This window comes from Panthera onca, chromosome A2 (assembly GCF_046562875.1).
Source record: "Panthera onca isolate mPanOnc1 chromosome A2, mPanOnc1 haplotype 2, whole genome shotgun sequence".
Taxonomy (NCBI): Eukaryota; Metazoa; Chordata; class Mammalia; order Carnivora; family Felidae; genus Panthera; species Panthera onca.
The window spans coordinates 124,646,530-124,670,805 of record NC_138340.1 but is presented as its reverse complement, the minus strand read 5'-3'; the positions used below and the strand labels follow the sequence as shown (position 1 = coordinate 124,670,805).

At 41.4% G+C, this 24,276-nt stretch overlaps 1 protein-coding gene across 3 annotated transcripts in view; it reads right to left on the bottom strand.

Moving 5' to 3' along the window:
- The window catches only part of BMPER (BMP binding endothelial regulator), a 246,746-nt gene that overhangs the window by 103,347 nt on the left and 119,123 nt on the right, over positions 1–24,276 (bottom strand). For all 3 annotated transcript variants that reach the window (XM_060632862.3, XM_060632865.3, XM_060632863.3), the window contains 3 exons: positions 10,887–10,986; positions 5,772–5,881; positions 2,035–2,175 (listed from right to left, as the gene is read on the bottom strand). In XM_060632862.3, coding sequence (XP_060488845.2) covers positions 2,035–2,175; positions 5,772–5,881; positions 10,887–10,986 — 351 coding nt within the window. The remainder of the gene's footprint in view (positions 1–2,034; positions 2,176–5,771; positions 5,882–10,886; positions 10,987–24,276) is intronic.

Genomic DNA, 24,276 nt, shown 5'->3' with positions numbered 1-24,276 from the left:
GAAGGTGTGTGTAGGTGTGTGTGTGTGTGTGTGTGTGTGTGTGTGTGTGTGTATGTGTGTTCCCCCTCCAGGATATAAAAAGAATTCTTATGCATCTAACCAAACCATATTTGCATCGTGCTCCTCCTACACTGTTTACTTAGCTTCACCCTGGAAGACAAGCATGAGTTGAACATGATGCAGTAGCAAAGGTCTAATGTTCCTGTGTGATAGACCTGAAATGTTGAAGCTATTCCAGGCAGCAGCAGTTGAGATGTACAAAGGTGGTGAATTTATTCCCACATGTGACATGGTTCTGGACCACACAGGGTATGATCCATTCAAAGAACAGAGGCTAATTCACAGGACTCTCATTGCCCAGGCAGACACTTGATCAGCAAGCCATCCAAATATGTGGAGCCCAGATGGAATACTCTGAATACCATGCCCCTGCCTGTCTGATACTTTCCTCCCCAAAAGCTAGATAGCACCTTGGGACACATTTCCTAGCCCACAAAGGGCTGTTTGAGGAATATTTTTGGCTCATTGAATCTATAATATGCAGTTGCCAAATACCCAGCCACAAGAAGCCCTGTATCTCTGGAGAACACACAGGGATGTGCATCCTAGCTTATGCAAGAGTAGATTACAGGCACAAGGGTTGGATGTGAAAACAAAACAAAGATTCCTTCCTGAGTTTGTAGATATAAGCAGAAAAATTTGTTAAAAACAGAGGAACTATCTCAGATTTTGATGATGACTCCTCTTCCTTTTCCTTCACACATTTTGAAGCTATTTAAGGACTATTAGAACCTTTTATTTCTCGAGAAACAAAGACCTAACTGAATCTGTCCTAAAGGGCATCTGACGAGTCCAAATTCTCTGTGTGCACATTTCTAGGATTTGGCGTTTCAAAGATGACTCTCTGTAAATTATTTTAGGCTTCATCACATAAAGGAACCTTTGTACAGTAGCCTTGAAAGCACTTTGCACACAATACCATCGTGAGAGGGGGTCTATTGCATCCAGGTGCTCTGGAAACACAAGAATGACTTTATGTAAAAAGGATACATGAGTGGCTCTGAAAGCCTGGTGTAAATACAACACACATGTGACCCCCTTCTTTTGGGCATGACACATCATGTCTTCTTACTGATTCCATAAGAATCAAGACTCTCCTTCCAACTCTATCAATGCAAAAGAAAATCTGGCCAAGTACAACATGAGGATCTCCCACATCTGACTTGATTCTGAGGGTCCCAGTCTCAAGAATGTCCTGAGATGATACCTCAGGTACAGAAAGACTCCCTCCACCCAAAAAACTAAATGGAAAGCAGTTTGGACAAAGATAACAATCTTCATCCTGACGTTTACATGGTCACTGCACAGCTATGCTGTCAGAAAACTACGGGTAGTATTTGATAAGTAGCAGATGGTCAGGAGACAACCGTGCTAGGTCAGTTGGGGCAAGGCTCTCTCACCTTTGCTCAATGGCTGTGCCAGCATGAACATCCTCACCCGAATATCTTCCAAGTGATAAAATCTCTTTGAAAAAGCAGCTTTGTAAAAAGTTCCAAAAGTATTAAGCTATAGGACCATCAGGATCTTGGAAAGGGACACTGAGCATCTCTGACTGAATGAGGTGTCCTCAGCATTTGGGCTCCCATAAGAGTACCATCCAGAGGTGGGTGGGGGTGGAGGGGTATCTTCAGCTCAATCCCCATCACTGGATGACCACATTTGGAAAAGGCAATAATGTTTTACAGGCTTAAAACACTTCGTAAAGCAAAAATAAAGCTGAAGAAAACCATTTTTTCAAACAGTTGCTTCTCTGCCCCATGTATACTTGATTTTAAAAATATGTATATATATATTGCCATATAAATAATTACATTTGTGCACGCATAGACACACACACACACACACACACACACACACACACACACACACCATATGTGTCTACAAAATATGGAATACTCCAGTCTGCCTTTTATCTGGAGCTTTTTACATTTCAGTATAGTACAATAGTTCCCATGAGCTTGGCTTGTGACATACCCGGAAAACCTTGTTGCCAAACTTGCACACTTTGACATCTTCTGGAGGCACTCGCAGGAGGCACTCTTCACAACACGTCTCCTCCCCTCTGACGCAGCCACCAGGGTGGGAGCATTTCTTCTTACATACTACAGTAGAGTCCTGGGGACCCAAAGGCAAACCAGAAATTAAAAATGATTTCCATCTCTACCAACCATCTTACCTGGCCTTCCTTTAACAATCCACAACTAACCGCTTTAAAACATATTCTGGGGGCACCTGCATGGCTCAGTTGGTTAAGTGACTAACTCTTGATTTTGGCTCAGGTCATGATCTCACAGTTTGTGAGTTCGAGCCCCATGTCAGGCTCTGCCCTGAGCATAAAGACTACTTGATTCTCTTCACCTCCCCTTCCCCCCAAAAAGAAAACATATTCTGAAGAAATCATATTTTAACTTGTTGTAATAAATCTTTCATCTACTTCAAAATGTTATTTGCTGACTAAACATCCGGATGAGAAGGTGAAGAAGCTATGAATAGTCTGACATACCCTCACTACTTTCCAAGTGTTTATAATTTAACGTTCAAGAAGCTGATGATTCCACTCTGGCCAGCGTGTGGCAAGAAGGTCCAACTCACTATGGGCCAACCAGTTTCCCTCTTCCTGCCCTTTTCCTCTTGCATGCTTTTCATTAACATGACTCTCTTGGGTCTCCTCGAGGGCATTTGCCACCTTTGAGGAGTTTAGCAGAAAGGCATGATATCCAATCAAATAGCAAAAATTAAGAGCTAATGTTCCTCCTCAAGATAAAATTCCTTAGTGTGTTCCATGTCCACAGAAGAATTGAATGAGCTATGCCAAAACTGACCATTCTAGACTCTTCTATAAAATATGTAATCTTTTTTTTTTTAAATATGTAATCTTAACCAGGTCGCTTAACCTCTGAAAATGATGAGTTTATATCTGTAACTTTAAGAGGTATGGCTTGATTTCTAGCCAACTAAATTGTGCCCGCCAATTCATTGAACAACATGTTGAAGAAAAGTTCAGAGCAGTTTAAGAAAAGTAAACTCTTCTAGTTCCCCATCCAACAAGATGCAATTTCACTGGAGTAGGTTATCAGCTACAATGAATGTTAAGAGCAAAATATTTATGAGACTTGGTGGCAGGCAGGGAGGGAGGAAGGCAGTGTCCCTGGTAGATGGACAATCCCTTCACAGTGTGGAATTAGTATCAGACCAATGATAGGGAAATGAGACCAAGCCCTCTCCTTAGTTAGTATTGAGAGATAACTCATTCAAACAGGTTGTATAAATCAACGTATGTAACTTCTGCAGCTTCTATGTTAATCCTATGACTTCAACAGGTACTTCTGGTATTATCTCCTATACTCCTACTGACTTATCCATCTAAGATTAATATAACAATGTGATGATCCTTTTAAGAAAATGGCATTGGTTGTCTTTTATTTTTAAGGTTCTACCACATCAGATAATGGATAGGACTCAGCATTGGACAAGACCAGGGGGGAATGCCAGTTCATCCATTAGGTATGTTATCTTGTGCAAATCCATCTCCGTGAGCCCCAGATTCCTCATCTTCAAAAACCTACTTCTCAGGTTTATTGTGCAGCTTAAATGAAATATTTAAAGTACTTGGCACAGTTTCTGGCACATAGAAATTATTATAGGTCAACTCATTAATTGGGGGAAAAAAAAGTCCTTTGCCAAACTGCACGTATTGATTTCTAGTTTGAAAAACAAGGACACATACTAGCTCTCAAGTAATGCATATTTCATGGTAGACTCCCCAGCTTTCATTACACACACACACACACACACACACACACACCCCCCACCCATTAGATCATATGCCTGGCACTAGTTTAAGCAATGAGAATATTGAGATGGATAGATGTGCTTCTGTCTACAAGGAGCTCACAGGGCAAAAGGAGAGAGAACCATGTGAACTATTAAATTGCAATATAATGTCATTAACAGAACTAGTAAAGGTATAGAGGTAGCAGAAAAGAGGGACAATTACCTACTTATGTGAGTCCCCTAGTCAGTCACTAGGGGAGGAGCTAACATCTGAGAGAGGCTGTTGTTCATGAAGAGGAGTTTGCTATTCAAATTGAAAGAAGATGAGGTCGCTCAAGGTAGAGGAATCATCAAATATGAAGGCACAAAGATTCTGTGTTTTAAAAATTGGTTTTAAAAATAAATCACTGCCATAAAGACTCTGTGTTCAGAGTACTATGAAATAATTTCCTGCACCTGTCATGGCACTGGGTGGAGATGCTGGAGAGGGAAGCTCCAAGCAGATAGAAAATAATAATGATTATCCAAAATGATTGAAGCCTGATTCTTGAAACATCCAATTTCCCAAAGATGACTGTGAACTCATTCTCTCATTCTCTCTCTCTCTCTCTCTCTCTCTCTCTCACACACACACACACACACACACACACACACACACACAAATCTCTTGAAGGAACAGTATTAATTACACTTCTTTTCAGCACTGAGAAATACTGTCTGATCTCCTCTCAAAGAATCCATGAGACCCAGAGCAGTGCAAGCATAACAAATTCCCATTCGTGGGACGTCTGGCTTTCCTGCAATCAAGAGAACTTGGGGATGTGATGTGTTTCATCAAAGGTTTAGCATCCTCAAGAGGAAGCTATAACCTGTGAAATTCCTGGAGAGGAAGAGAAGTCATGAGGATGAAGGCCAAGGCAAACAGAAGGAGTGGCTATAGGTTTAGCATAGGAAAATATAAACCATGGAAGAGAGGAAGGAGTCTCAGGAAAGTATTCTCAGGCTTAGGAAATACTCAGTGTTCAGTGCCAGGGAACAGACAGTTCAGCCCCTACTCGGCCACTTCCCTGAAGTAGTGCATGCTACTTAACAAAGCATGCCTCAAGTAATCAGGAACTTCTGAACTCCAATCCCAACTACTGACTCAGAGCTGACATTGAGCAAAACTCTCTTCCTTCCCTCTCTAGCCCTTTAGCTATTAAAGACAAAACAACAACCATCACCGCCAAAATGTATTCTTCTAAATTCATGTCACACAGATGTTTGCATTAACTCACTAATGAATGATTCTAAAATCTTCCATTAAGATGGTTCTCTTCTTGGTTTAAAAAAAAAATCACTGTATAAGCACAGTCAATGAATGTGGGCCGTGTATTCCTTTAAAATTCTGGAGCTGCGGAATTCTTTCTTTACCAGTCATTAGGCCTCTGGTTGCCTTTTGAAAAAAGCAAGCAATGCTTTTCTTACTTTTCAAGTAAGAAATGGTACAATGAACAACACATAAATACTCCCCTCTCAAACTACCAGGTTTATCTTTGTGATGAACTGTAAATCCTTGTCTTTCTTTTCTCTTGAATGTGATTAAAGTCATTTTTATTATGTGGTATGTTAAGGAACTCATCTCGGATAGTTAGAACCAGAGAATGCTGCCAGAGACACTCTGTGTCTGATTTTAGAAAATACCTTAGGACAGTCCCTCAGACTTTAGTTCTCACCTCCAGAAGCTAACTTGTAGGTCCTGGGAAGGTAACAGTGAACTGTAATCTGGGTCCTATGTTTGAACGTCCTTACAACCTTAAGCATGATTTCAAGTAGTAAAATGGCATTAATAATGCCTCCTTCCAATAAATGACAGATCATTATGTTTGGCTATAAAGTTAACAGTAACGTCCCCAGTGCAATCATTGTCGGATCATAGCCCCTCAGAACCACCTTACCCGGCAGGTGCATGCAGTGCAGTTATCATAGAGAAATGAAGATCCGTTGTCATAAACATCACTGCGAAAGAGGCAGCTTCCAAATGGAAGGTCAAACACTTTCCTCTGACCTAGAGGGAAGCAACGGCATGGTTAATGCAAGACAGAAGCCAGGATTTCCCACTTTGTCATCAACAATTCTATCACAGGACTGTTAAACATTCTCACAAGACCAGGTAAATCTGGTGCACAAAAATAGTCCTCGGCCAGATGTTCCCTGGAGTAATTAATTTAGAAAGTTTTTATTATAAAGAGCTTGACTCCACACTGAATCTTGTAAGTTCAACAAATCTTTATTACCATCATAGTGAACCAAGATGACCAGATCTATTTGACCTGCCCTCGTGGAGTTCACAGTCTACCGGTGAGACAAACGCACAAAAATGATTTAAATACAACAATATGGTAAGTTCCAGAAAGAAGACAATCTGGGAACTGTGGGGACAGGGAGGACAGAGAAGACTTCTTGGAAGATGCAATGTCTCAACTGCATTTTAAAGAATAAGTAAAATTATCCAGGAAGTAGGTATTGGCAGGGAAGAGGCACAGGAAGTCAAGCTATTCCAAGAAGGACTAGAATGAGTGAAAAGGAGAACCAATGATATAGCATCTCAGCTGGAGAAATTACAAGTCCGTTGGTATAAAGGATGGCACTAACTCAAAATGCACATAGAGGCAGAATCCAACCCACATGTCAAGTGCCCAAGCTTTCACAGGCATCACACTTCTGTAGAATTAGCGTGATTTTCCCTGATATGAAGATTTGATTTATGATCAAAAGGTCCAAAAAGTAACCCCAAACAAAGAATGCAATCCAATTTCATCTTTTCTTTCAAATTGTGAGATTCTACTCCCTGGAGCATATAAAAACATCCCTGACATGTTGCTTGAGTCAAGCAACATGTTAAGAAGATGAAGATTCATAATCACTCATTAGATTTACAACCATACTCTTTCTTCTTAAAATTTTTTATGTTTTATTTATTTTTTGGGGGAGAGAGAGAGAGAGAGAGAGCAGGGGAGGGACAGAGAGAGAGGGAAACACAGAATCCAAAGACAGGCTCCAGGCTCTGAACTAGCTGTCAGCACAGAGCCCGACATGGGGCTCGAACTCACGAACCGTGAGATCATGACCTGAGCTGAAATCGGACACTTAACTGACTGAGCCACCCAGGCACCTCCACACTCTTTCTTCTTATAAAAAGATTAAAAGCAAACTCTAGTTATCAGGAGGCCCAGTGAAATGCTGAAAATACCTACAGGCACATACTAAATGCCACTCTCAGAATTCAAATTGTTAGAATTACCATTAACAGGAATCACAAAAAATGTCATCTTCCTGTTACAGTCAACTTCAAGGCTAGGATACGGTATAGATGCAGAATTAAATTACTAGCTTGGTCCTTACTACCAGAAGTAAACTTGCTTGTCATCAAAAGATGACAGTGAGTTATAGTCTGGGTCCCACATATGGACTCCCTAGTGACCTTGAGTAGTTCTCCAGGCCTCACTTAGTTCACTTGTAAAATGGTAACAATAATGCCTCCTTGCAGTAACATACTACCCTCTCTGCCTAAAATGCTAATATAAAAAAAATAAAAATAAATAAATAAATAAATAAATAAATAAAAAAAATGCTAATATGAAAGTAGGCAACCAAAAACCCTTTCGTGGTTAGACAAAATCGAACTAAATGACTGTATTTGCTCCTAGCAAGTATTAATAATCCAACTAAGACAGGCATTCTTGTGTGCACCCCCAGGTCCTGAGTTTCTTGAAGCTTGTGGAAGCTTGCAGACTAAATTAGAGGACTGCCTGCAAAATGCAAAATTCTGCCTTTCTCTAGATTTTCCTCTAGGCCCTGAGGTATCAGAAAGCTGTGTGCAGGCCATCTACTCAATTGTTTCAACTGAGCAATGTTTAAAGATGGGGATAACCTGGTTTGCCTTTTTCTTATCTTTCATCTACATGTGCTTCATGTACTTTATAAGTGACCTTAATTCCTTTTTGGCAAGAGGCAGGATATAGATACATAAATATAGTCAAGCTTCTTTCCCTACCAATGAAAATACATTTTATGGTTGAGCTCCACATTATTCCTCAGAGGACCTTTCACCTCTTAGAATGAACTGCTCCTTCCTGTGTTCCCATAGCTTGGAGCTTTTACTACATTTATAGTACCCAATATTGTGGCATAGATGGATGAATGAGTAGGTGAACAAACAGATGGATAGATTGGAGAACTGATGCACTAGTAGGTCACCAAATAAAAAGACTCTTCAATAATATCCCCCTGAAAAAAATATGACCAACTACTTACCTTATCACTCAAAGATAATTTTTACCTAAAAATATTGATGTAAAGTCTTTATCATAGAGCCTGGAATTCCCTAAACAACCCCAATAAGTGGCACATAATGAGTGTTATCGTTATTAGCGGTGGTAGGATTCAAATATGATCCTAGGCTGTGTCATTCTAAGAGGTGCATTGGGTGCTCAGTATACACAAACCTCTGATGAGTCTCTTCATTGAAAATGAAAAAAGAGAGCTAGAGAATGTTGCAATGCAAAAGGCTAAGGTATGTCATGTAAATGAATCCTGTCAAAGGAATATGTCATAGCAAATTGGTGTCCAACCAGCCAAAAGTCTGATTAGTCTAAGATTTCAGGATCTAGAAAGTATCCTAGTGTTTCCTTTTTTTTTTTCCTTTCTGTCTTTTGTTGTGTGGGTATATTTCTTTTTACCCCCGAGGAACACAAAATCTTACCGTAGTTCCAAAGTCATCATGGCCCCAAATTAAGATGAAACATTCAAAAGAGTGGTTCAGAGAAGTCCACATTCAGCTTAATTTAAGCCATTTCTACATTATTCCACTGGGGTTTAGCCTAACCAAAAACGGTCTCGTTTGGGAGAATTAAGATTTTTAAGTTTCCTAAGACTTACTGTTCCTTTTGTAGTCTGTCTTATGACCACAAATGGACAGGAACGTCTGCATTCAATACAACAGCCATTCCTCATATGAGAAGCTTCTGAGTTGACTCAGCACATCCATAGTATGGGCTTCAAAGCAGTAATCAAGTCTACTTATCTTCAATGTCAGGCCCCAAATGCCACCTCTTCTGTAATGACTTTCCTGCTCAGATGGAATGCTGTGTCCACCATGACCAAAAGCATGACGATTTCAACAACAGTGAACTGGCTAACTCTATTCCAGGAGTACAAGCACACATTGGCAACCCAGGAAGCACACGTATCAGTGGAAATGTCTTTAATCAGGCATGTATAAACAATTTTCTTTTGTTCTTTTAATTACTTCATAGTTACTTAAAAAGTATTACATGCATGCGTGTGTGTGTGTGTGTGTGTGTGTGTGTGTGTGTGTGTACATGCAGCAAGAAGGCAAACATTAGATGAAGGGTTGACAGGTGAATCCTGTAAAGAAAAGAAAACTGCCTTAGTTTAACAAGATACCTTTATTCAACAAGTTGGTTGTAGAAAGATAGACTTTAGACTATGGCTGTGATAAGCTGGGAATGAAAAATATCAATCAACAGGAGATTCTGGAATTGAGAAAAGCAAGCTATGAAAGAAAGGAGAGAAGATTCAGAAAAAAGGGTGTGGACAGTAGCTGATAGGACGCTGGAGCCCAGATACACAGTGACATTTTCCTAAAGGCATAATAGCTGAGACCTCTTAAGAACAAAGGGAGGATCCATTAAGGATCCATTTCATGTTGTTCACTGTGCTCCACTAAAAGGTAATCACCCTCATTGACCACAAACCTTCAGTAAAATCTACTACACAACTGTTGATTCAGTAGCACCACAGAATGTGAAAAGACTGGAGGGGAATGTCCCTGCAAGTACAAAATGATGTTGAAGGAGGAGGAAGAGGAGGAGCAGGAGGAGGAGAGGGAGATGAGGTGGAGGTGGAAGAGGAAGAAAGGAGAGAGAGGAGGAGGGGGAGGAGGAGGAGGAGAAGGAGGAGGAGAAGGAGGAGGAGAAGGAGAATTAAGAGAAAAACAGCAGGAGGAGACCAAGCCAGGGGTGACTCAGAAATGTATTAGCCTCCTCAAAGATCCCTCAAGATTCTAGTGGGGTTGCTGGAGGATTTTAGTGGGAGATGCTCTATTGTATTCACACACTGGGTCAGGCTACTTTTCTTTGAATCTTAGTCTGACCTCAACCAACTCAAGAGTTTGAAGATCATGTGTAAGAAGCTGACATTCGGATTATAAACAAGACCTAAAGGATCTCTTGCCCTAGAGACTCTCCATCACAGGCTGTCTCTTTCAACTGGCAATGTATATGCCTCTCTCCACATCACCACGGAGGCTGGGCAGCAGCAGGTTAAAGCCTGGGCTTAGGAATCACAGGAACTCATATTCAGGTACCAACTCTGTAACTCACCAGCTGTGCCACCTTCTAGGAATCTACTCCCCTCTCCTGCAATAATACTAACCACAGCATGTATATTACATATCAGAATGATATACTTAGCACCTATACGGCACAGCTTCTTGAGAAAATTCAATGAGAAAAAGCATGTAAAGTGATTTTCATAGTACCTAGGAAATAGCAAATGCTCAATAAAAAATAGCTCATTCTCCTTTCCTGTTGGCTACTTTTCATTGCTCCCTTCCAAACCTCTTGCTTTTGGTGTCATCCTCCTGCATACTTTTGCCTCTAAAAGTAACACTAGTCTATATTCTTCCATGTGTTAATTTCATATGCCTTTAAAATACTAATCATTTCTACCAATTGTCATATGCCCAATGAAAGACAGTTTCTTCAATACTGCTCTCGCCATCAGGGGTTATCATCCCAAGTTGCCTGGTGAACCAGGTTTACAGATACGAGGAAGCACAAGAGAAAAGAAACACCTGTAGAGACCTCAGACAAGAAATAAACGCTGGGCACACCTTACATTCCTATAACCAGAAAAAGCAGTTATTTCTAATAAGCCATGAAACAGGACAACCTGAGAACCCCAACATAACAATGTGAATGAAGACTCTTAGCAGAAACTCCTAAGAATAAATTACATTGTTCTTTTATCTGAAAACAGTCACTCACCCAAACATTTGGGGCAGCACTGTCCTGGGGGAATGTGGCTAAGGTGTTGAGGACAGGAGAGAATAGGACAGACTTCTCTCACGCACTGTATCCTGCCTCCCTGAAGAAAAGAGAGAGAGAAAAAAGCACATTTAGAAAAGTAAGTGCATTTATACTGTATAATCAAGATACCTGAAACAAACCTAGGGTCTTCCCTGGTATCGGGTCCTTGGGGTGACGGCTCAGGTCTGTGTAATTTCTCCCAACTATCCTTTTTCCTTTTATCTTCCCTGGAGGCCACATGAACTGTACCCTCGAAAAGACTGTCCCTGAAGAGATTATTACAGTATTACCTCTCCCCACCCACCCACCACCTTTCTTTACCTTTTTCCTTCTCAAGACTAGTCAACTATCTTCATTGGCTTGAGATTGGAGGCTTCCAGTACTAAAACTGGGAGAGTCTTAGGCAAACCAGGAAAAGTTGGCTTCCCTTTCCGACACCCAAGCAAGCAAAGGAGTCCTCTGGGCATTACTGAGGCTTTTCCTCCTCTTTCGGACCCTCATCTTTCTGTAGGTTCTGCAGACATCTTCCTCCAGGAATACTTCCTTTTCTGTAACTGCTTAAAGGTATTATTAGGATGGCTCTTGGAGGTTTAGATTTCATGAAGCAGCCAATCCGCTGAAAATGGATATGCTGCCAATATTCAGAAGAACCATTTCACTGAATTCACTCAGCTAACCAAACTTTTCTATCACAAGTAGAAGGCAAAAGATGATTGATATTGGAAGGAATGGCAGAGGCTTAGCAGCCTATGGGAGAAGTTCTAGAGCTTTCGAATTTTTCCCTGCCCCTCATTCTCCACCCTTCCTGTCCTCCTTTCTGACATCCATTCCTTCCTTCTTTATCCCAGCATGCCCCCCTTTCTCTAGCCATCAGTATCTCTCCCCTCTTTCTGTGCTTTCTTACAACTTGAAGATGCAACACGCCTACTCCCCCTCCTCGATGCCTCTGCCGAGGTGTCTGTTTTCCCAGCCTCAGCAACTTGTAATTGAATCTTCAGAAAGCTGGGGCAGGAAAAAAAAAAATAGTGCTTTCTAGTCAATTTACACCCAACACCTTTGTAAGGTTCATGTGAAAACTATCCTGTGCAAAATGAATTGCTACTAAATTTATGAATAATTTATTTTTTTCAGAAAATCAGAAGATTTGGTAAATAGATCACTAGACAAATGGAATTTCAATGGATTGGCTTCTCTGGGATTTGAGCTAGAAAGCAAAGGAGTAGACCCTCAGGTACCCGCTGTCTGAAACCGGTAATTTATATCTCAAGGGGCCTCAGGAAATGAGGAACTCACACTGTAAAGAAGGGAAAGATTCCCTGCGGCATTTCCTCACACCTTCTCCACCACTTTATGCAATAACACCAGACGTTAGCCGTCTGGATCAAATTCATGCCCATCCTAGCATACTGCTGCCATCCATTGTTTCTGCTTTCCCTTCCTGCTTTTGCCATTTTTATTATTACAGTTTATTTTTTGGTAGGGGTGGATGAAAAGGGTAGGACATGTTATGTCTTTTTAAATATTTATTATTTTTAAGCCACTTTAATGTCAGATTCTTCCCCAAACCAAGAGAGAACATACAAAAATACCACAAAAAGCTCTTCTGTTGTTTTTACATTATTTCCAGATCAGCAAGAATCACTAAAAATCTCCTAAGAATCCCTGGCTGTTTTCTGTGAGGTTCCCTCACTCAGCTCTGCGTAATCCTAAAGTCTGGCCTTTCCCCAGACTTCAGAAGCACATAACCTGAGTCTAGGTCAGACACCGAGGTCTGCCCCAGCTTATACATAAACCACAAAAGTTAAATCTAGAGGGAGGGCAGAATGCTTCCCTTAACTTTTAATTTCAAAAAAATTCATCTGCAAGCAACTTCCTAAAATCATGAAGCCTCGGGCCACATGAGGCTGCCTGTGTGTTGGCTTCTCTTAGGTGCACAGAGAACATATTCTTTTCATTGATAGTCTCTGTTCTTGTTGGATCAGCATCTATTTTCCAAGCATATTTTAAAGTTAAAATTTTTACGAAATGTTACATAATTGCATAGGAGTTAACTTGTCCAGCACTTCGGAAAGCTGGCAAAAGATTAGGTGGGCTCCAGTAATTTTTCGTACAATAAGGTCAAAGAGCGGATTTTGCATATATAATACAAATGCAGTTTGTGTTTCCCAAGAGCCCCTTAAAGTAACTTGAACTGCAATCTGGGTTTGCTGGTTTAGTCAAGTTTTATTTTGTTTGGGTTGCAGGATTGTGGCACAGCCCAAGTCCCAAGGCTGCATTCCAATTAATACCTCCAAAGAAAGTGCCAGGCTATTTCGGCTCACAACCTGCTTCTATGATTTCAACTCAGCAGGGAATCTGGTTAAACTATGAGATGTGGCTATGCTGTAAACTAAGAAAGTTAAAATAGCAGAAGTGAACATTTCTGTTTCTAAAAATGTACTAATTCCTACTGTAACTGCACTAACTCCGGCTCTGTCAGATTAGCACACTCTTTTTAACCGGCCTCCCTGCCTCAGCTCTCTTCCACGAACCCACCTGGAAAGTTCCATATGCCCAGGATTCATTTCCAACATCCATCCATCATTTCATTATTTGATCAAATAGTTGTTTAAGGCCTAGATACGCTGAGGATACAGCGGTGAATATAACATACAAAAATCACTCACCTTATGGAGCCTATGTTACCATTGCGCATGTCCCCATGCTAACGTGGAGGATGAGTTACCACTGCATTTGGGATAAAGTTCAGGCTAAAAGTCAATTGTAGAAGCAACTATAGCCTCACTAAAATCTGCTTCTTTTTCTCCTGACATAGACCAACACTACATTTCTCAGACTCCCTTGCAGTTAGGCCTTACGACTGACTACGTTCTGACCAACAGGAGGTGGATGGAAATAAATAACACGCTTCTAGGCCTGACCCATAAAGGTCTCTCACACTCAGTGCTCCACACTCTCGCTTTCTATCTCCGCTACATGGATAACCACCTGAATTGAGGGGATATCAATAACTTTGCACAGAATGGAAAGAGCTTGCTTCCCTGGGTCACCATGTGGAAGTCTATCCACTAAACACTCACAATGAACTATTAAATGAGCAAGAAATAAATTTAACTGCATTAAAATACTCAGATGTGGGGTGCCTGGGTGGTTCAGTCAGTTAAGTGTCCGACTCTTGGTTTTGGCTCAGGTTATAATCTCACAGTTCATGGGATCAAGACCCGTGTCGGGCTCTGTGCTGACAGCGCAGAGCCTGCTTGGGATTCTTTCTCCCCATCCCCTGCTCGCACACGTGCTCTCTCTTTCTCTCTCTCTCTCTCAAAATAAACAAACTTTAAAAAAATAAAATAAAATACTCAGATGCATTAGATCTTTATTACCACAGTTAGTCTAGTTGGTCAAGATACCCCATAACCTTCTCTCCCATCTCCTTTCCTCACAATATCAACCTGGAGAGGAGAGTCCATTATATATTTTTTATTGTCCCCAGGCACATCTGAGGCCTTCCATCTTCTTCATATGTACCTCTTTCCTTCTCTCCCCCCCATCATTGACCCCTATAAAAATCCTGCTTCATTCAAGGTCAATTTGGGGCCTCTTCTCCCCTGTGAAGCCTTCCACACCCCTTAATTTCCCAGTGACCCCCTCTATCTTTCCATATCTTTCCCTTTCTCATGTATATTCCTGTATTCTTGACACATACATAGAAGTTTAATCTGGCAAGATGACACTGGTTTTGCCTTCAACCTAGACTTTGGTGACAGCAAGGACCTTTGAGCCTAATATCCTTCAGGAACATGACGGGCTCAAGGAAATAACTCAGTAAAAATTTCTTAAATGAAAGGAAGAGCCACCACACATGATGGGCCCTAAGAATCTAAATGAATTTCTCAAATCGCTGTGAACTACAGGATGCTGATAAGCTGGTATAGTTTCAGGGCTGTCTGCATCTACTTACCTTGTATCTCCTTGGGTTTTACACATTTTGGGTACTAACTAAATGTTTGTTGGTGCTGATATATCAAAAAGCAACACTCAACTTCACCTTCTAAGCTGGCAGGATTTCTAGGACCCCATGTGTTTTGTTAAGTGTTTGAAAATTTCTATATGGTTAAAATACACAGGGACTAATCACTATTCTCATCTGGTCAACAAGGAAAGGAACTCTGGGAACTTCCACAGTACTGGTGAGTTACGATTTCCACCATTTTTCTTTAATTTGTTCTTTACAGGTGGTCATTTGTTCTTTACGGGTGGTCATTCGGTCATATCCAAGTGCTTCTCCAAAAGTGGCTGTTTTTAAAAGAAAGACATGAAACTTGTCCCGAGTCTATTTTCTACCCCCTTATTTTTGTCTTAGCTGATTTAGTCAAGAACACAATTGCTTGGTGTCAAAGTTTACCCTAGAGTAGCAGTCTTGCTGCATAATAAAATCTATCTTCCTGAATATAGTAATGAATGCAAGATGATAAAACCACAGCCATATGCATGCAGGATTCTTCCCCCACCCCTGAGGACCATTGAGAACTGAGGGCTGGAAACCATACTGTAACGTGACATAGCACTCATCTCTTGAACAGCATGCAGAGTCGGCTCCCCAACAGGAGGTGGGAAGCAGAGTAGTACATTTCTAACCAGTTAGAACCAATCAATTATACTCAACCACATTCTAGAAGGATTTTTTTTCCCCCAACGTTCAATTGTTTGAAGAGAATGGAGTTCTCCATTGATTCTAGATGAAGGTGAGAACAGGGGAGAGAAGACCAAGAGGGGCTAGTATAGGGGAGAAATATACCTTGAGTGCAAAGAGATTATGTGTGACCCACAATTCTTATATCATAACAGTCAATGAATGGTACAAAGCTGATTTGTGAATAGAGTATCCACTCTGAATTGCAAATTGGGTCCAAAAACTTCACAAGAGGAAAAGGATGTCCTTATCCATGCTTCTTTTTGGCCTGCAAATTTATTTTGGTAAACTTTCAGAGCATGCCAGTTACTTCCATGGGTCTTGGTATTTAGCCTCCCCTGTTCTTGGCCAGTGTAGAACAGAAAAAAAATCAAAGCAAAGATGGGCAGTAGGTAAGCTGTCCAGCTGAGAGAGCAGGAGTAGAGTGGACAATGGAAGAGAGAACACCCCAAATTGTAATGAGTGATGAGCCTACGTAGAGAAATGTATTTATAGATATGATACATACACAAGGACACATGTATATACATATACACATGCCATATTGACATATATGTATATACCACTACGGTATAATAACGTGTGTGTGTGTGTGTGTGTGTGTGTGTGTGTGTGTGTGTGTTTGTGAGAGTTACTCACTAGACCAGAGTTTTTCAAATTTGGCATTATTAACATTTGGGGTCAGAGAGGTCTCTGTTTTGGGAGCCATCCTGTGTATTGTAAAATGTTTAACAGCATCCCTGGCCTCTATCCACTAGATGCCAGTATCACCCTTTGTCCCCTGGTTGTACCAAACAGAAATGTCTTCAGACATTGCCTAATGTCTCTGGAGGACAAAATCATTCCCAGTTAAAAACCACTGTACTAATAAACCAATGCTTTCTCAAGCCACAGCCCAGGAACCCGCATTTTTAATAACTTTCCCAGATGAATTAAATGCTGCTATCCAAGGCACTGCATTTTGCAAAATGTGTCACTCACATGAGCTTCTAGCAAGCAGCATTTAAGGCTTATTAACCTTGTGAGTTCCTCCAGCAGCTAGCACATATCCCAGCTTATAACTGTGCTCCGGACGTGTGTTCTGAGTGATAGAGCACATTTCTCAGGTGGGGGAGTTGTCTCTGGGACATGAGCCAGGCCCTACTTCACCTCGCTAGGGGCTGGGGGCCACTTTTACTCAGGCTTGTGAAGGAAGAGGGCAGCAGGAGGAGAAGGGAGGATGGAGTTGTGGTTGAGGTTGATGGGGCTGAATTCACCAAGTGGTTCTGTGCTGAGACCAATGCAGGCTTTTTCATCGTAATCTGTGAGGACTCTGGAAACTGTCTACCCCAAGAATCTGAACATTGTGCTACACATGGGCTTATGTTTCCAAGTGATAAAGTACAACTTAACTTTGATTCTATACACACAGAGTCCAGAACACGTCAGCAAAAGCTTGACCAAAGTACTTATTCTGACCCATAAAAATCTTGAGCAATCACCCTTGAAAAGTGCCCCCCCTGGACTGACAAAAATAAAACCCTTTTGTCTTTCATACCTATTCAAAGAACCATGACCTGATGCTCTGTCTTGAGAATCCAGCCTAAAACAAATTCCTTTTATTTTTTCCATCAATTAACGTCTCCAAGTCCAATTGTATTGTTTATATTATTGCTCTGGTTTCCTATTGCTGCTATAATAAATTACCACATAAACTCAGTGGCTTAAAACCACACACATTTGCTATCTTACAGCTCTGGAAATCAGAAATCTGAAGTCAGTCTCCCTGGGCTAAAATCAAAGTGTCAGCAGGGCTGGATTCTTTCTGGAGACTCTAGGGAAGAATCTGTTTTCTTGTCTTTTCCAGCTTTCAGAGGCTGCCAGCCTTCCTTGGCTATTGGCCTCCTTTCTTCATCGTCAAAGGCATCAACAAAACATTCTCAAAATCTGTATGACTCTGACCCTTCTGCCTCTGTTCATAAAGACTCTTTTAAGAGGGTCCATCCAGATAATCCGGGATAATCTCCTATCAAAATCCTTAATTTAACCACATCTGCAAAGTCTCTTTTGCCATATAAGGTAACAGTCATAGGTTTTGGGGATTAGAATTTGGATGTCTTGGGGGTCAGGGGATCCATTATTCTGCCTACCACATATATGTTAAACAAATGACATTTAATTTCACTGTTCCATCCCAGATGTAATATTTCAGGCCTAATGTGACTACAAAACACTAAAATCACCCATTCTATCATCCTTTCCCTCCTTGAAGAAGCTAAATCCCTCCCCCACCCCACCTTTTTTTTATCAGAAAGAAAAAGATAGCTAAGAATCTCAATTTAAATCCTGGTCAGGGCGCCTGGGTGGCTCCATCGGTTAGGCGTCTGACTTCAGCTCAGATCATGATCTCACTGTTCGTGGGTTTAAATCCCACTTTGGGCTCTGTGCTGACAGCTCGGAGCCTGGAGCCTGCTTTGGATTCTATGTCTCCCTCTCTCTCTGCCCCTCTCCTGCTCACGTTCTGCCTGTCTGTCTCTGTCTCTAAAATAAATTAACATTAAAAAACAACAACAACAACAACAACAACAACAACAAACCCCACATAAATCCTGGTCATATGGTTGCTGAACTGAGCAAGTTCACACCCTATTACTGTTTGTTCTTCCTACGCTCTTCCCTAGTTATTTCATTGTACCTTTCAGAAGGTGATACGCAACTCAGACAATCTGAATTTCACATCCTACGCACTCTCTCTTCATTGTTATAGGCGACTCATAAATGTCAATGGACATCTTCAGGAGCAACGTTTTAGGTGTTAATAATGTAGGAAAGCTTTCCTGTTGGCCAATAGGCCCCTTCAGGGTCAGCACGCTGGGTGAGCACTCATCCCCCAAGCTCAAGCTCCCACCACGCAGTATGTTGGCTGTTCACCCTCTGGCCTATACTGGTGGGCCCCGTAGGGACTTCATGTCCTCTGGTGGCCAGACAGATGACTCCCAGAGAGTTTGACTGCTCATCATATTCAAAGACGCTCACAGAAGAATGCCTGCACTGGCATCTTCACGGGTTTGCACAGCCCCACAGTGAGGTCTTAGCCTGCTGGCAGCATTATCAGGCCAGCTTCCAGCAGATGCAGAAACCAGCAGGTCCAACTGGGTTGTGGAGACAGTGCTGGGCTTAAGTGCACACAGAGGCAGAGCCAGAGTTTGCAATGGTGTAAAATAAATATTAGATTCTTAAATAACCAGGTGATATAAATACATTTACTACTGTTTCTCTAACTTCATTTTATTTTTTTTTAATTTTTTTTTTTAAACGTTTGTTTATTTTTGAGACAGAGGGAGACAGAGCATGAACAGGGGAGGGTCAGAGAGAGAGAGGGAGACACAGAATCGGAAACAGGCTCCAGGCTCCGAACTGTCAGCACAGAGCCCGATGAGGGGTTTGAACTCACGAACCGCGAGATCATGACCTGAGCCGAAGTCAGACGCTTAACCGACTGAGCCACCCAGGTGCCCCTCTAACATCATTTTAAAAGGAAGTTTCCATATTGTGTTTGCTTAGGCCTCACATTTAAAGGTAAAATTTGCCTATATTCTTCGTTGAGTCCTCGTTCTTAACTCTGTCTTGTCACTCAGCTGAATGGCGGATTGTTGTTCTTGTTTTTGTGTTTTCATGTGCTTGCTTTGGAAAAGAAAATTTTGAAATCCTTCCTCCTCCCCACACCCCACTTCACACAGAGGCTGACACACACATTGCTGATAAGACTGGAACACCGTTTGAGGCGAATTCCAACTGGTTCTGGGCTTCCACAAACATCTTAGTGTATTGTCTATTTTAAAAGCAGGAAAATAAGACCACCCTATGGGACCACGCTCAGATGAAACCTCTAAAGAAATGCCCTGGGAAGGAAGGGATGGGGAAGGCCCTGTGAATCGGAAGAGGTTGGCCAGCAATAGTATGTTTGGTGTCTACAAGCAGGCGCTGAGGGATGGCTGGAAACATAAGTGATCTGCCCTGAGGAATATGAAAACCCTTCCCAGGGCTCACAGAGCAGAGCAGTAGGGGCTTACTGATAAGGTCTGAGAATCTGGTCCTGCGATGCTGGTGAGCAAGGGTGTCCTCCCTCTCTCAAACAATCAATAAAATAAGCAAATAAATCCACAAGAGAACACCCTCCTACTATTGCAGATTCCAAGGGACCTCCCAGACCACCCCAGTAGGATGCTTCTCAACTACCACCCAAAAAGAAAAAAAAAAAGGAAAAGAAAGAAAATGAGCCCTTTTCCTTTTCTTGCCTTTTTTTTTTTTTTAATCAAAGTTCAATCTTTCATCCTCATGTAAGTAGTCAAAGCCGTTACAAGCCTACTGCTGACACATCAAACGCTTTAGCTTCAGTCTGGCCTGCTTCCAGGAAGATGAAAAGAACAATCATTCAGAACTCACACCTCCCATGAGTTATGAGCCATTCCTGAAAGGAAGGAAATAACCCCATCGTGGAGGAGAAAGGGCATTTTTCATATTCCTCAGGTTGTCCACACCACAGCAAAACTGGAGATGCATGGAGGAAGAGGCCCCATGAGGGCTCAACAGGGGCAAGTCTCTACAAATACTGACCCCCAAGACAGAAAGCCAAGCGTCACTGAGGAACTGTTTCTCTGAAACCTTTCAGCTGACTTTTAAGTTTGGCTACCAAAAACAGTATATGTGCACCACCTGCCTTATATATTGTTTTATTTTATTTCCAATGTTTCGTTTGCATTTATCATTTGCCCCAAACTAGGCTGAGAGTTTTATCTTCCACAAGTGGCTCAGTCTTCCTAGCTCCACAGCGAGGCCACAGTAACATCACAAGTGTTTGGTTTTCACTTAAACACCTACTTGGAGGGTCATGAGCTAGAGCTGAAAGTCAATCAAATATGTGTGTGCTCTAGTAAGGTTTCCTGAGGAACAAAATTATCTGTTGTCTTGAAATGAATTAGTCCTAATTAAGGTCTATCTGGATCACCTCACTGTATTGACAAAATTATACTTAACAAGTCTTTGGGATAGTTCCTAAATATAGTACGCTTGAACACACTGCTAAAAAATAAGATTACACTTACACTTCATTTTCATTTCTGAATAGCAGTGGGCTAGTCATAGCATTTTGGCTTTCGTTTGCCGTTCAGCAAACATTTGAGTTTCTGTGTGTTACATATAGTGGTCTTTAAATAAAAAATTTCAAAATCTTCATTCAATATACATTACCTTTTACAGGTCTCTATTTTGTATCAAGTGACAATTTCCTGAAATTCTAACAAAATCTAAAATGGTTAAGTAAAACATGAAGGAGAGTCCTATAAACACCCTGACCTCCATTAAGGGACACTGTCCAGGGAGACCAGAGATTTCTGGCACTATTCATTCAAACTAGGGGTGCCCCTGGGGATTGGTCTTCTCAACCAATTCAAAGTTTGTGTTCTGAGACAAACAGGCTACAACCCAATCTTGGCAAGCTCTTGGGACGATCATAATCTAGGCCAAAAATTATCAAAGGAAAAGAAGTATACAGGCTGTTGGAAACAGCTGTGGAAGGGGTGGGAGGAGGGTCCCAGTTTGAGCCAAAGCTAGCATTCTGACATGTCTGGGCAAGCCCAGTGAAAGGGAGAGGTTCATCTACTTAGCCTCTGGTGAGGGGAAAAAAAAAAAAAAATCCATCCTAAGGGAGGAAGAGATTAACACAACAGAATCATTGGTTCCAAAGCCTAATCATAGAAGCAAGGCGTTATTGCAAATACAACTTGGCATCTGTCACTCAGTCATCCCAAGTCCAGTGTCATGGATGGCTGTGTTGGTCCTAGGGGAGAAAGATGATGGAAATAAAGCCTAAAAATCTGTGTCCTTGAAACCTCTGACATTCAAATACAGACCCCACTGATCTTGGATTCCTATAATTGAGTAAACCACATAGAAAAGAAGGTGTTCCTGGTCCTTCCCACTTCCCCTCCACACTGCTTTATCATCACAGGTCTCCAGGGTATTAGCAGCGATGTGCAATCAAAGCGAGTGGAAATAGTAGCCGTGCTAGGCTGAAAAGCAAAGCGCCTATGACATGGTGGCAGTGCTAAAAAGAGGAAACAATGGCAGACAGACCATGGTAGAAGATGGACTTTTATCCAGTCCAGGAAAATGAGATTTCCTGTATCATGAACTCTGACTTGCTAAGAAGACTGGTAATCAGTGTCCAACATTGGACAATATGAAACAGCACCTAATAGACAAGGCAGGGGTATATTCTCTGACAAATGGATTCATATGTTGGTCAGGTAGAAAGAAAAAGTGGCCTTTTACAGAAAGAATGAATTATATTAAATCAATCTTGAGGAATGACATCAGGCCAGGTTCAGAAGCGTTATCTTGTAATCTTGGCCAGAACATGCTACAAAGAGGCCAGAAAAGGGAAGATACCTGAGTGAGGTAGCATCTGGATGGAAAGCTTGCCTGGCCATGTATAGCTCTGTAACTGTGACAATACCTCAGCAACCACAGGCATTTTTTTCAAGACAGATGGAGAACCAGGCCTGGACAGGTCAAATCCTTAACCTTACAGATAGGAATGGAAAAAAGCTCTATCCTACAGAAAGGACTGGGTTCAGGACTGGGTTTTTTAGGCCATAGCTAGGATAGCAGTTCAAGTGCTTGTCAGAACTTCCCTAAATGCTTCAGTGAAAACCAAGGATAGTCTCCATAGTTCCTATGAAACTAAAGGAAGAAGAGTGGAAGGCCACCTTTGATTGGAAATCAAAGGAAAGCCAATCCACTTAAAATAGCTGCCAGGACTTTAGTGGTGAGTGGACCAGACACAAGCCCCTCAGAACATGCCCAGGGGCTCTCTCTAAAGACCAGTGTTGAAGAGGTAAATATGCGGGGGGCGGGGGGTGAGGGAAGGACTAGGACTCGGGGAGGCAATGGTTCAGAAATATCAAGCATTTTATTATACCAGGCCAACTGGAAGATGATGGCAATGTCTTGAAAACAGGCAGATTAAGTGAAAGCCTACTTACAGAAGATGAAATATCCATCCCTTTTCTCACCAAGAAATCCAGTGTTCCCACTGGTCTAGGACAAAGAGGATGATCTACTGAGCCTTTTAAACCGTCTGGCCTCAGATGGCCTCTAGGCTCGATTCTTGTTTGCTTTTTGGCAAACCCTCCCAAGCAGACTCTAACTTTGAAATCACAAGTGGCAATTCTCTAGGATCAATTCTGCCTGGAAAATGGTTGCCTTCAACATTTATTGCAACATTTTATCACAACAATAATAAGATATGCCAATGGTGGGGGAACTTGGGCAACCACAAGAAGGTAAGGATTCAAAATCCACAGTTCTCAACGGGTCTAATGGGTTTTACTTTTTTTTTTTTTTTTAACATTTTTTTAATGTTTATTTATTTATTTATTTATTTATTTATTTATTGCATTTAAATAGAGAACTTATTCTTTATTTTTTTTAATATAGGAAATTTATTGTCAAATTGGTTTCCATACAACACCCAGTGCTCATCCCAAAAGATGCCCTCCTCAATGCCCATCACCCACTCTCCCCTCCCTCCCACTCCCCATCAACCCTCAGTTTGCTCTCAGCTTCCAAGAGTCTCTTATGCTTTGGCTCTCTCTCCCACTCTAACCTCTTTTTTTTTTTCCTTCCCCTCCCCCATGGGTTTCTGGATCCTGGGTTTTACTTTAAAAAGCAGAAGAGGGGGCACCTGGGTGGCTCAGTCAGTTAAACGTCTGACTTCAGCTCAGGTCATGATCTCACATGGGTTCCAGCACTGACAGCTCAGAGCCTGGAGCCTGACTCTGATTCTGTGTCTCCCTCTCTCGCGGCCCCTCCCCCACTCACACTCTGTCTCTCGAAAATAAATAAAACGTTAAAAAAAAAAAAAAAAGCAGAAGAGTTCTCAAAACTTGGAAAATGTAAGGAGCAGTGCTAGCACCAGAATTGTTCATAGCAAAATTTTTAAATGACTCTATTCTCAAACATTCTTAATTCCAAAGGGTACATAGGAATGGAGGAGGGGACTCTCAGTTACACACATATTCCAATGTTATAAGCAAAAGACTGAAAATCTTTGTAAAGAGGCCATTTCTTTCATCTAACATTTATACATAAGGTATCTGCATTGAAATATGCTCAAAACTCCAAATATGGTCTAACATTAGAGCTGTAGAACAATCCCCATGAATGTGGAAATGATACTAAACTTCAGATAATGCTTTTTTTAAATGCTTATGAACCTAGTTCATGAAGACATGAGCAGCTCTGTGCCTTAAGCTCAGCACAAACCAGGAAAGTTTCCAGATTCTAAATCAAGAAGGAAAACTGGGAAACCACATGATTCAAAGAAACAAACCCCTGTAAGGGCTCCTTCTGACTCCAGTTCTAGCCTTTATTACTTTGTGCCGAAGTTACTTAACTTCCCTAAATTTCAATTTCTTCATCTGTAAATTAGTAAAACAACAGTACTCAGTGTCACAGAGTTCATGTAAAGCGTAGAATAAGATGATGGAGGAAAAGCTTTTAGGCCAGTGCCTGGTGCATAGTAAGTGCTCATTAAATGTTAGCTCTTACAAATGTTTAAAGTCAAATTAATTTTGAATCCCAGCCAGCTCCATAAATGAATAAATGAGTAGCCTT